General features: G+C 31.2%; 1 protein-coding gene across 2 annotated transcripts; it reads left to right on the top strand.

Annotated features, from left to right (window-relative positions):
- Positions 1–3,742: 3,742 nt before the first annotated feature.
- On the top strand, positions 3,743–10,950 carry LOC125810882 (sulfite oxidase). 2 transcript variants are annotated; one of them, XR_007441892.1, is made up of 13 exons: positions 3,743–4,066; positions 4,314–4,429; positions 4,512–4,574; positions 4,672–4,708; positions 4,893–4,974; positions 7,118–7,236; positions 7,373–7,468; positions 8,680–8,790; positions 8,870–8,971; positions 9,781–9,828; positions 10,031–10,246; positions 10,568–10,747; positions 10,824–10,950. XR_007441892.1 is itself a non-coding variant. In XM_049490379.1 (12 exons), exons 1-12 carry the CDS (start codon positions 3,992–3,994, stop codon positions 10,682–10,684), a joined length of 1,182 nt encoding a protein of 393 aa, XP_049346336.1. In that variant the 5' UTR covers positions 3,908–3,991; the 3' UTR covers positions 10,685–10,950. The 2 variants fall into 2 exon arrangements, 1 of the variants encoding a protein (XP_049346336.1); XM_049490379.1 differs by having other exon boundaries at positions 3,908–4,066; positions 10,568–10,950.
- Positions 10,951–13,606: the final 2,656 nt, after the last annotated feature.

The raw sequence follows: 13,606 nt of genomic DNA, 5'->3' as shown, positions 1-13,606 counted from the left end.
CTTTTACCATGATAAGGTTGAAAAATATTATTTAAGTGGAAGGAGATGGGGCCCACTTTTGGTAGTAAATCCTAGACTCTTCTAATATATAGTAATATATAAAGTGTTTTGTCTATTAAAAAATAAAATACTATAGTATTTCGGAAATCTGTATCATTTCATTAAAAAAAAAAAAAGGTCTCTGAATTTTAAAGTAAAATACTGTGTGAAAAAATAGAATTATCAAATTAAGCCATTATTTTAAGCGATTCACCAAAGTAATACATTTTAATTTTTTTTTACAAAACTAGTATAAGCGTATTTCACAGTAACGTTTTAGGTATAATTTATTTTTAAAGCTGACGATGTTAAGTTGAGAAACGTTACTATGAGTAACGTTTTACTCTAAAAAACGTTACTCATAGTAACGTTTTATAATACGATACTGAGAGTCACGTTTTACACCTAAAACGTTACTCACGGTAACGTTTCTTAAGAATCCAATCAAGGGACATCAAATCCTTCAAATTTAGAATCGAATCCTGCAAAGTATATATTCCCTCTGTCTCAATTTATGTGACACATTTTGGATTTCGAGAATCAAACAAGTTTATGTTTGACCACAGATTTTTCACATATTTTTTAAATAATTTGAATTGTCAATAATTGTCAAAAATTGTAACTTATAGTACTTTTTACGTAGTTTACAAATATATAAATTTCATTTTTAAAAAATTGAAGATTACATGAACAAATTCTCGATCAAACTTAAATTGTTTGACTCTAAAAAAATGAAATGTATCGTATAAATTGGAATAGAGGGGGTATATTAATAATTTGTACTCTAAAATGTTCTTTCTTCAATTAGTGGGAGATAATTTGTGTTTACCGATAAAAAAAATTCTTATCAAATTATTACACTAAAATTCATAAAAATATAGATTTCTTGTACAAACTATAGCTATATTTGCTGGATTCAATTTTAAATTTGCAGGATTCGAAGTCATGTGATTAGATTCTTAAGAAACGTTATTGTGAGTAACGTTTAGGTGCAGAACGTGACTCATAGTAACGTATAATAGAACGTGACTCATAGTAACGTATTATAGAACGTGACTCATAGTAACGTATTATAGAACGTGACTCATAGTAACGTATTATAAAGCGTTACTCATAGTAACGTTTCTCAAGTTAAAGGCGTCAACACATAACTTATTTTTTAAAAATAAAATATACCCTAAAACATTAATGTGTAATACGTTTATACTAGTTTTATAAAAATCTTAAAAAACATATGATTTTGTGGCTTAGTTAGGTCAAAAATTAAATTACGGAAAAAAAGTACTTTTGATCCATACATATTAAATTATCTGATCAAATCTGAATTACGAGCGACAAATCACGACGATAATCCAAAGCTTGCCTTTACCCTCAACTCTGAACTAAAAGAAAATGTATTTCTCTTTTTAAACACAATTTTATTTTCTCTTTTCTGATTTTTCAAAAAATCATTCGTAAAAAAATAAAAAATTCAAATTATTTCCCTTCATTTTTTTATTTTTCCAAAAATTCTTATAAAAAAAGCCCTTGAATATTATTTAAGGTTGATTATGCTGAAGTTCTTCTTAAATTAATAATTTATTTCTTGTAAGTTACTTATGAATCTTATAACTTTAAATTAAAGATATGTAAAATGTATCTAAATATCGTTTGACTTTATAATTTAAGCATGTCACATGAAAAAATGAATTAATAGAGCCATTAAAGAGAGAGAAAGACATTTTTTTTAAATAGACGAAAAAGAAATAAACAAATTCAAACTAACTTAATTCACATTGATCTATCTAATCCAAAATATGATTTTAATAAGTTATTTAATACTTTATCCGTTCACTTTTATTTGTCACTTATTTCTAAAATAGATTTTTATTTTTATTTGATATTTTTGATATATCAAGAAAGACAATAATTTTTTTCATGTTATACCCTCAACATTAAATATTTGTTTTCCAAATTATTTTCCAAGATATCATTTAATAGGAATAGTTTGGTCGAGTGTATAAGAATAATGCTAAATAGAGTGTATTAATAATACTTGTATTAAGAGTGCATCTATTAGTTATGTTTGCATTAATTATACATAAATTATTTTAATGCACGGTCTGATTTGATGCATTAAAAATAGTATGTATTGTATTAAAAAAATTATTTACAAAGACACCCTTCACTTTTTATGGTAGAAAAGATGTAAAAAAGGTTTTGAGGGGATATTGAGTCTTTTATCATATTGATGCATGCATTAAAATCATTGCATTACTAATACCTAGAAATCCATGGTATTAGTTATGCACACCTTAATACAGAGAAAATGACATAAATAGTCCCTTAACTTTAAGAGTAGGTCTAAAATGTCTCTTAACTATACACTTAACGGATTTAATTCTTTAATTATTCAAAAATTTATCAGTTTTGGTCCCTTAACTATACATCTAATGGTTTTAGTCCCTAACTATAAACTTACCAATTTTAGTTCTTTAAGTATTCAAATACTTATCAGATTTGATCTTTGTTCATTTTTTTAATACAAAATAGCTTAGGTTTATATTAACGGAATCTATGCCTCTAGAAATAAATCCTTTAGCAATTTTTTTTGTTGTTTCTTTCTCTCTGCTACTTTTTCTTCAAATTAACCTTATGCGAATAACTTTAACCTCAACGATTTAAAATAAATTTCACGAGGAAAGAAAATATAAGTTATAATTTTATTCAATGGAGGATAAAATTAAGCATATTATTGCTACTAAGGACTTGAATATGCTAAACTTTATTATAAAAAGAAAAAAAATCATTACCCGTTAAATCCAAAGTTTGTACTCCAATGACTTCATGGAACGGAATTTGTTTAATTTTTTAGAAATGAAAATTTATAAAATGATAGATTTGCAAATTTTTTTTAAAAAGAATAGATCAATTTTATTATTCTATTCATTTTATTTTACATAAAGAAATTTGAATAAATTAAATAAAATCCGCACTGATTAGTATATTCAAGTGCGGATTTAAGTCATTAACAACAACTATATGCTTAATTTTATCCTTCATTGAATAAAATTAAGACTTATATCTTTTTTCCTTATTAATTTTATTTTGAATCGTTGACGTTATTGTTCTTTTCATAAGAGTAGTTTGAAGAAAAAAAGGCTGGAATAGAGAAACAACTTAATTAAAAAAATAGGGTAAAGATTTTATTTTACGAAGATTTCTATTAATATAAACCTAGGCTATTTGTATTAAAAAGTGGGGAAAGACCAAACCTGATAAGTTTTTGAATACTTAAAAGACTAAAATCGGCAAATTTATAGTTAAGGGACTAAAATCGGTAAGTGTCTAGTTAAGGGACCAAAGTTGATAAGTTTTTGAATAGTTAAAGGACTAAACCCGTGTGTATAGTTAAGAGACCATTTTACACCTACTCCTATAGGTAACAGACTATACACAATAAAGTGCATTAGTTATACAGAGGTTCAAAAAGAGTACCAAACAAGGTACTAGTAATACATAAGACTAATACATGCATTATTTTTTCTAATACACTCTATCAAACGATCTTTAATGTGTATGCAAATAAAGTGAGACAAATAAAAATGAATAGAGGAGTAATAAATTAAAATTTAATTAAAATAATTATGAGCTGTTTCAACCTTATTTCACTTGACACTGCTCGCTTATTAAAGCCAAAAACAATGAGCTGGCCTGGCGACATGTACATATGGTGAAGTGAAATAGAAATCCACCGTGGCAATCAAAGGCGACCTCGACAATAATACACGTCAGAAGTCACACCGCACCGTTAGATTTCCAATTACATGAATAGCTTCTCTTCTTAGCCTCAAATTCGTCAGGTAGTGAGGCCGCTCCAATATTTGTACAAATCTCCTCATCACTCTCACAACTCACACACATTGCAGGACTACAGTGAAGCCGGCGGCAAAGAAAACTGAGGAAGTGAGAAATGCCTGGGATTAGAGGGCCTTCCGATTATTCGCGAGAGCCCCCTCGCCATCCTTGCCTTAAAATTAACGCCAAGGTTAATCTATAAAATTCCCTTCTTCTTTATTCCTTTGCCACACTGCAACATGTCTGTAATGATCGCTGCAATTAAGTTTTCCGATCATCTGAACCCTCAATTTTTGAGAGTCAATGGTAGTTATTCCGAATCGTATTATATTTTCATCCTTATGGTGGAGTTTCTATTGCGATTTTCTGATAATTGGTTAAGATTGTATGCTGATCGAATCATTACGGGAATTGCTGATTAGCTAATTTTTGTGTAGGAACCTTTTAATGCCGAGCCAACTCGTTCAGCTCTGATTTCATCTTATGTCACTCCTGTTGATTTCTTCTACAAGAGAAACCACGGACCCATACCAGTAGTGGATGACATAGAGAGGTTTTATACTTTGGCTTTTTTTTGTAAAATCCTGTTATTTTTTTAAGAGCTTTCTTGCTGAGAGTGCTTGGCCATTCTTCAGGTATTCCGTTTCTCTGAGTGGTCTTATTAAAAATTCCAAAGACTTGTTTATGAAGGATATTTGGTGAGGATACTGCAGACTCCTTTACATCAATACTTCAATTTTCATGTTACTCACTCAAATAATTGATGTATTTTTTTTTTTTGTTTATAAATAACAGTAAGCTTCCAAAATATACCGTTACTGCCACTTTACAGGTAAATTCTCATGCTCCGACTCCAGAACGTTGTGTTAGTTGCTGGGAGAGAATTATGGACTGGGAAATGATAAATTGAAAAAGAAATTTTTGGGCCATATCTTATAAAATTTTCATGAGGGGAATATGTACTACTGTTGATCGTTCAGTTATTTGCAAAACTAATTTGTTTAGTTCTTCTCTAGTGTGCTGGTAACAGAAGAACTGCTATGAGCAAGAGTCGAACGGTGAAAGGAGTTGGTTGGGATATTGCTGCTTTAGGAAATGGTAAGTTGATTAAACCTGCAGTGCTTTCATCATTTAAAAGCTTGGTCTGATATCTAATTCTCATATACTACTGTAGTGAACTTGAGAAATAAACTAGATTGGATGGAGAATTCGCAAGTTCAACATGTTTATGCTAGGAAGTTTCCATTTCCATTCTACATGTGATCATGTATACACACTCTTCTCTAAGTAGCCAAAGACAATTTTTAGATTATGCACCAAATTTCTGCTAATGCAATTCTATTTAAGTCTAGAACAGCTAGTATTAACATAATAAAATTAAAGGAACTTTGCTTGGTAAACTTGCTACATTACCATACACATACAGTAGTTTTTTCTATGTTTTATTCCATCCTTGGATTGACAAGGAGACCACCACCAAGCCCCCTTTGTAGCTCCCCCATTTTACTTTTTAACTTCTTGTGATACTAAATTTGGTAAATGTGATTGCTTTAACTGATTTGTATGGGTTGTACCCTTTTTCTTCTACTTCTGAGAGGTTTCACTTCCTATATATTTACATGTCTCGCTGCTGTTTTCACGATGCTTTATAATTTAATCGACTTCGTAGTTTGTTTGTTTGTTACTCACTTATTTTGGTAAGTTCTCCTTGAAGTATTTAGTGTCTAATGTGAGTATGACTTTACTAAATGTAATTGTAATGTCACGGACCCATGAAATCAATTTTTGAAAGAATCCATTAAAAAGAGTTCAGTTGAAGAACTTTAATCAGGTCCTACACTTCTACTCATGTGCATAACAACTGATGGGTTTGTTTCTTATTAGCACTTAACAAGATTTCATTGAGCTTCCTATTAAATAAAACTTAAGGGGCTTATGTAATACTCCCTCTGTCCTAATTTATGTGGTACCGTTTGACTTGACACGAAGTTTAAAAAAGAAAGAAGTCTTTTGAAATTTGTGGTCTAAAACAAATCTTAGGCAATTGTGTGACTGACTATATATCAATTCATTAAGGGTAAAAGAGTAATTTTATAGTTATGTTGTTTCTAATTATAGAAAAGTTTCATTCTTTGGGAGTATCAATTTAGAACGAAGATCATGAGTCAGATGCTAAATGTGCCTTGCATTACCTGTTTCAGTATTTCTAGTTGGATGATAAGTTGCAGTTCTCTAAAGTAAAGACTTCTTTTTGTATGTATAGTTAAGTGGTTGTGTGCACCAAATGTAAATAATACTGGATGCCTAGTCAACAGAGCTTAAGAAATATCCTAGTTTTGTATTCCTTTGAGAGAGTTAGATGATAAGAAAAATATGAGACTTGGGACATTAAATTTAACAACAATTTAACATAGGAACCAAAATTTGTACTAGAGTAATCCAATTCACTCTACTCCGTTAATGTGTCCTTCTTATGGTCTTCTTTAGAATGATTTTCGGAAAATGTGATATTTTCTGTTATTATTTCTACTATATACCCCCTGGTACTTGTATAATAAAAATTCAAATCAACATTTCAAGCTTAATTTAACATAGGTAAAAAAATACACTACCTAATCAAAATATGACACATGAATTGGGACAAATGGAGTAATAAGTTGTGGAACTTGTAATGATTGAGTGAAAGGAGTATAAGAACTTACGTTTTATTCTAATTCATTATCTAGTGATTATGGTAAAGAATTAATTAAACCATTTGCATCTATCTGACAGAATATATATATATATATATATATATATATATATAGGATTTAATGTTTCCTAACCACAGATTCACCTCTTTCACTATCTGCACTTGATATGGTTATTTGCTTTGGTAGTAAAAATAATAATGGTTTGGGTCGTGTATTTCTGGTAGAAGGGAAGGTTCCCTTGGAACAATATTTATTCAGTCAAGGGTTCCTTGTCTCTCTCTTTTTTTTTTTAAATATGGAAAGGGGGGGAGGGTATGAGGAGAAATTCCAAGAAGATATTGGAACATACATTTGGAAGAGATGATGGAGGCAGGAGTTAATTTTATACTGATGCATCGGTCCCTCCACGAAAAATCACTTTTTCCAGTTGTCTGTGTTAGGAATTATTTTTGAGAAAAATCTGTTTAGTATAAAATGCTTGTTGGTGCCTCATTTTAATATAAATAAATAAATTTATATTTAACTAGTTACATTGTTGTGCATTTCAGCTGTTTGGGGTGGAGCAAAATTGGCAGATGTTCTTGAATTAGTTGGAATACCTTATTTGACAAGTATCACGCAATCTGGAGGAAAACATGTTGAATTTGTGAGCATTGACAAGTGTAAGGTGATTATGTAGGATATCTTATTCATTGATGAAAATGTTGTTTCTTTTTTCTCTTTTCTTCTTTTACTTTTCTTTACTAGAAATATAAACTTTGCTGTAAAACCCCCCTGGCTCAGCAACATATTTATGATTCTAGGAGGAAAATGGAGGTCCTTATAAGGCATCAATTCCATTGAGTCAGGCTACAAACCCTGAAGCTGATGTTCTTCTGGCTTATGAGATGAATGGAGAGGTAATACAAATCACTGTCTTCTATCTTTATTAAATATGCTTGTTTTCTCAGTTTCATCTTCTATTGTCTAGTAAAATGATGGTATGCTTTACATTCAATGTTGTGTGCAACTTTGGTCTTGTATCAGTTTGACCTATTTTGCTTATTCAGTTTTCCTAATAATGTAGTTGCTTTAACAACAACAACATGCTCAGTGAAATCCCTCAATGATTCAACTAGTGTTATCTATTATTTAAGTTGGTGTATGTCTTTTTAGCCCATTCCAACATAATATCCAGTTTTTCAACAAAATTTATCAAACAAATAATGCTATAAGAAAAGCTTTAAGCAACCCACATAGATTGATCTCTTTATAACTTTCCTATTGTACACTTAAAAAGACAAATTTGTTGTGGGTCTGTATTTTCCCTTGTGAAATATTTTATAGTGCAGTTAATAAGTTTCTCTACAATTTGTTCAAAATCAAACCAAAGAATCCTATTTGAAACTGTTGGAGAATTTATGTCTTATTTTTTGGGTCTTGATGTGACATGAAGTAACACACTTTGTCACTTGCAAATCCAATATAACAAACTATTCAAATGGTTTGTCCTTCAATTCTAACTTTGTGGAGTTATCTGGTTCATTGAAGGATGAGCATTGTGTTAAATTTGACTGTTTGACTTGAGTTTATAGTCATTTTCAGTGTATCAATCAATTGTAATCTCGTGTATTGAATGCTGTGCCTTATTGTAATATCCAATGACATCGTTGGTTAATTCTGCAATTTTCTGAGTTTATTGCTTCAACTGGGGATGACTTTCTGAATTTATTTCCAATTAAAATTAATGTCATCTATTTGGTTAAGTAGTCCATTAGACAGCAATCAATGGGAACAAAGAGGGTGATATCTGATTTGACAGAGAATTATACTTCTAATAACATGTTGAGCCTTCTTAATAAAAAGTGGTATTTGGAGCATAAAAACAACATTATTCCCAGTGTAATCCTACAAGCAAAGTGAGGTCTGGGGGTATTTTGAGTATGCTATTCTAGAATTATCTTTGTAATTTTGTTTCTAAGCTCAATATCTTGGTAATGAGAACACTAGCATTTTGAGTGTCAGCTTGGAAACTTCTGCTTCGGCCCTTCACCCTTGCAATTTCCTTTTAAAACCTGATAAGTTGATTGTTCAACATACTGTACTAACCTTACTGGATTCACGTGTGAAGCCAATTAATAGGGATCATGGCTATCCACTGCGTGTGGTTGTCCCTGGTGTGATAGGTGCCCGTTCAGTTAAGTGGCTTGATTACATCAATATCATTGCCGAAGAATGCCAGGTTGTTATTTATGTATTAACAACTTCAGGATGGTGAAACATTTTCTTTTGAACTTGTTAACACAATATCTGCTGGACAGGGATTCTTTATGCAAAAAGACTACAAGATGTTTCCACCAACAGTGAACTGGGATAACATCAACTGGTCTACTAGGAGACCGCAGATGGACTTCCCTGTTCAGGTAATTGGTTAAATTTCTCCCCATCAGTAGGTGGTTTACATTGGGGTTCTTTTAGTTTTTTTGTATATAAACTTATCTATCCTGTAAATAGGTAGACTGGGAATTCATGATTACAGTTTTGGGTGGCGTTTGCTTCAAAAATTCGGAAGCTTGTACTCGAAAATCTTTTCGATTTTTTTGAAGCAAGCATAACCTTGGTCATTTTATTCGGATACAATAACTTGCTAAATAGTACTTGTATGAACTTTGTGAGTTACTTGTGGATTGCGTTACCCCAATTTTCTAAGTTATGTGGTGTTTTGTACTTATGTGGAACTTCAACTTTGAATATATATATTTTTTTCTGTTTTAACTCACATGTTGTCGAAAGAATACTTAGTTACATTACACACAGAGTTCGTTGAACTTGAGAGAAACACTTAGTTGGAAATGATAGTTGGATTTAAATGGTTGATGCATGTGTTCTAATTTGTTTGATAGAATATTAAAACTGGGTTTTTGATTTGCAATAACACTATGCCAGAACTTCTCTTTTCTTGTATAATAAATAAGGATTGATGTCCCTGAGATATGGTGTTACTAGAGTTCTTTACATGATGGTTCTAGAAAGTAGAAAGCCTTGTGATTACTTTTAAGAGTGTCTATTTTCCAGATCTGAGATGGTCCAACTAGCTAACTGTCTGTTGATCAAATGATTGATTTATCTGGCCTGACTTTAGCATTTATATCTGGCTGTTTACCAACATGGCTTTACAACTTCTTCAAATTTGTCTATTGCTGACAGTTACTATTCCCTTTTCTGGTTACAGAGCGCAATATGTTCCCTGGATGATGTGAGTGTTGTAAAGCATGGAAAGGTCAGTTTTAATATGATAAAACTTTGTTCAAGCATTTCTTGACATTTATCTTATTTTTTTGATGGACACTTTTACATATACTCGTGTAAGTGAAAAGAAATGAGTTTGCATGGTTCAGTTATGCAGCCTTGTTTTGTACTGCTGCACGTAGACAATCATAGTACTTCGTTAGGTTGTTCTAGCGGCAATTATTTGTTTTCAGATAACCATCAAGGGGTACGCAGTATCAGGAGGTGGGCGTGGCATAGAAAGGGTAGATGTGTCTATTGATGGTGGTAAAACTTGGGAGGAAGCCACCAGATACCAGAGAACTGGCGTTCCATATATTGCTGATGATTCAAGCAGTGACAGATGGGCATGGGTCTTTTTTGAAGCTGAGGCAAATATTCCACAGAGTGCGGAGATAGTTGCTAAAGCGGTAAGTTTCTAGTTATCTGTAAAATTTGCATGTTTTCTTAATTCTAATAGAAAAAAGGTTCAATTGTTAACTTCAACAATTTCTGATGAAATCTATCTTTAGAATGAGATGTTTCCAGGATCAGTTTTAGACTTTAGTTAATATTCTTTTTAGTATTCTAAGGACTGTAGTTATAACGTAATAATGTACAATGGCACATCTAGCAACCCCATAATTTGCTATATGCATTAAGAAGTTGCTTTCTCATGTTATTTTACACTGGAAGACGTCAGTCTGCCGATTTTTTTGCTCCGTTCTCAGTTGATATTCTATGTTCAATAGGTGGATATATCTGCAAATGTCCAACCTGAAAGTATAGATTCTGTCTGGAATCTGAGAGGAATCCTGAACACCTCATGGCATCGGGTTCATGTCCGAGTTGGTCAAGCAAATCTTTAGGCTGTGTTTCATGTGTTGAGCAGATGACAGTATTCAGCATCACAGGCCATGGTTGTTTGTATCTTCCTAGCTTAAAATGAAAAAACATGGTTGTTTGTATCTTCCTAGCTTAAAATGAAGATGACATGGTTGTTTGTATCTTCTTAGCTTAAAATGAAAGTAGCATGGTTGTTTGTAACTTCCTAGCTTAAAATGAAAATAAAATGTTTTCTTGATGTTGTCTCAAAATACTAATGGAAATAATAATAATAATAATTTGGAAGTGATTGCATCTTGACAATCAATTGTGCTAGTTTCTTCCCCAGTATCTATTTTTCTATATTCCTTTGTAGTTTGATCTGGATAAGCTCCTAATTATTTGTTGAGTTTTGGGATGACGGAACTACTGATGTGAAAGCAAGAGAGGTTCCAATCACAGCTGGTTAGAATATTAGGAAACTGGTTAGTAGGTTCTGCTTTACTTTGCAATTAATTTGGTATCTTATTATGTCCTCTTCTCGAAAACTTGTTTGGGATCGAGGCGTAGTTGTATTATGTCTTCCTCGCCATCATCGCTGATGATTGTATCTTCTTGCCGCCTCAACCACCATGTGGAACGGTGAAGTCTATTCTTTCGTCACAGGTAGCTTGTTTTTCTTCATTTTGAGCATGTGTTTGTATATTGTAGTTATGAATAGGTTGCGCAATAGAGACACAGAATGAGGTTCAAGATTTGTGTTTGTGTTTGTCTTATTTAACGAAAGTAGATGTAGTGCCCTCCAAAAAGAACGAAAGTGAAGTGGGATGGGATGAGGAATTTGAGGTGCATTCATACGTATATGTAGACAGGTGGAGAATGATCACATTCGAAAAAGAGGTTCAAAGAAAGGATTGGGGAAAGAGAGGCGAACGTCAAAATCAATTTGCATTAGAAAAGTCTACGGGACAAAATAAACAAAGCCCTAAACAAGTCATTCTTATAGTAAAACAATTATAACTCTGACAAGGAACAAATAAGATCTTATATCCAACTAAATAAAAGATAAGATTCCTCTAATAGTAATATAATACTTTATTGTCAACTAAAAGATTAAAAGGCCTTATTGTTAAACAAAGGTCAAACACATATGCAGACCCTTAAACTTGTTCCTAAATTTCATTTTGACATTCCAACTCAACCTTATTCCATTGTAACCCTTCAACTCCAATTTTTATGTTCCATTTTGGCACTTCTAAGTGATGTGGCAGAGAGTGTGCATCACACATTCTCTAAGAGAGTGAAAGACAAAAAAAAAAGTATTTTTTAAAAAAATAATAAAAGATTACCTTTCAACTCTATTTCTTTTATGTACCATTTAACACAAAATACTAATTTTATGATTTCTTTATTTCTATATATGTTATTCAACTGCAATTTTGCATTTTAAAAATTGACGATCATCCGTTAATTATTGTAAAAAATTAAAACTGACGGATTATCATTGTTTTTTTTAATAAAAAAAGTAACAATTTTTTTTTAAAGAATTTTCCTATATTTTTGCGTGAAAAATAACCTACGAAAGTGCGTCGATTTCTTTCTTAAAAAAATCAATGACAACCCAACGAAGTCTATCGAGTTTCAACATTTTTTGGTAGTGTTATTAATTAGCAATGAACATGAGTTTTTTTTCACTCGTATTTAATTAGTTGAATGAAAAATTAGAAAACTGATATTTGAGTTAGTTCAAGTAGACTAGATATGAAAAAAATATATGTGATGTTATTTAAATTAACTAATTGTTTTTAAAAAAACCAACACACTTTCGCAGATTATTTTTTCACACAATAAAGTACAAAAACTCTAAAAAAAAATTATTTTTTAAAAAAAATGTTCATCCATTATTTATTAGCACAATAATGGCATGTGAAGTACACACATCTCACTTTGTTGGTTCTTTGGAAAGAAGTGCCAAAATGGAACATAAAAATTGGAGTTGAAGGGTTAAAATGGAACAAGGTTGAGTTGGAGTGCCAAAATGAAATTTAGGGACAAGTTTAAGGGTCTGCATATGTGTTTGGCCTTAAACAAAAGATAAAGATGAAGATCCTAAGAATTTATTTTCTCATACTACTAGATATTTTTTCGTACGTTTCCTAAGATGCATCGGATGGTTTGATCTCTTCTTACCTGGAATTCTATTCATGAATTGTATGAGAGTTATGATTCGTAGTTAAGTTGGAAGTGTATACACGATAGCACGAATAATCGGAAAGTTGAAAGAAGCGTTCTCTTTCTTGGAATCAAAGCAAATTTAGTACTCCCTCCATTTCATATTAATTGAATTGTTAAAACATTTTTTATTATTCAAATTAACTTAATTATTCAATTTTCAAGACTACTTTTAGAATGTTTTTCCAATTTTACCCTTTATTAGTTAGTATTGAAATTAGTTATTAATTAATATTTAGTTATTTTAATCATAATTTTGAGAATAGTTAATAAGGGTAAAAATGGAAAGTTAAGCCTAATTTATGTCTTAATTTTCTTTTCTTAAAAGATGTGAAACACCTCAATAATTTAATTAATATGAAATGGAGGGAGTATAAGCCATGGAAGTAAATGTTTCATACATACTTAAGTCACACCGTGCTAACACATGAGTTTTGATTATTGATTATGAGAGTGCACAATTAAATAATAGGTCAAATCCATCAGCGATCCCCTAAAGTTAATAACAATTTTCACTTAGACATTTTAATTAGGTCTTGTTTATTTTAGACATCTGATCCCAGTGTGTCATTTTTAACACTTTTTTCACTAGCACATGTTTACTTCAAGTGTGTGTTAACCAAGTGCGTCCACGTAGATTAGATGCTCAATTATTTCATGCCAACTCATTAAAAATCTATCATATTAAAGAAAAAAAAAGAATTAAAATACATGACAAAGTAACCAATGAATAA

The sequence above is a fragment of the Solanum verrucosum genome, unplaced genomic scaffold (assembly GCF_900185275.1).
Source record: "Solanum verrucosum unplaced genomic scaffold, falcon-dt-bn FXZP01000032.1, whole genome shotgun sequence".
Taxonomy (NCBI): domain Eukaryota; kingdom Viridiplantae; phylum Streptophyta; class Magnoliopsida; order Solanales; family Solanaceae; genus Solanum; species Solanum verrucosum.
Note: the sequence above shows the minus strand (reverse complement) of the source record. Positions and strands in the feature narration are given on the sequence as shown.

What these genes read in the sequence shown, in the direction of transcription:
- LOC125810882 (XM_049490379.1), top strand. Translation starts at nt 3,992, where the DNA reads ATGCCTGGGATTAGAGGGCCTTCCGATTATTCGCGAGAGCCCCCTCGC. An exon ending in TATTGCTGCTTTAGGAAATG is followed by an intron (nt 4,975 to 7,117) that starts GTAAGTTGATTA and finishes TGTGCATTTCAG; the next exon opens with CTGTTTGGGGTGGAGCAAAA. An exon ending in CGGAGATAGTTGCTAAAGCG is followed by an intron (nt 10,247 to 10,567) that starts GTAAGTTTCTAG and finishes TATGTTCAATAG; the next exon opens with GTGGATATATCTGCAAATGT.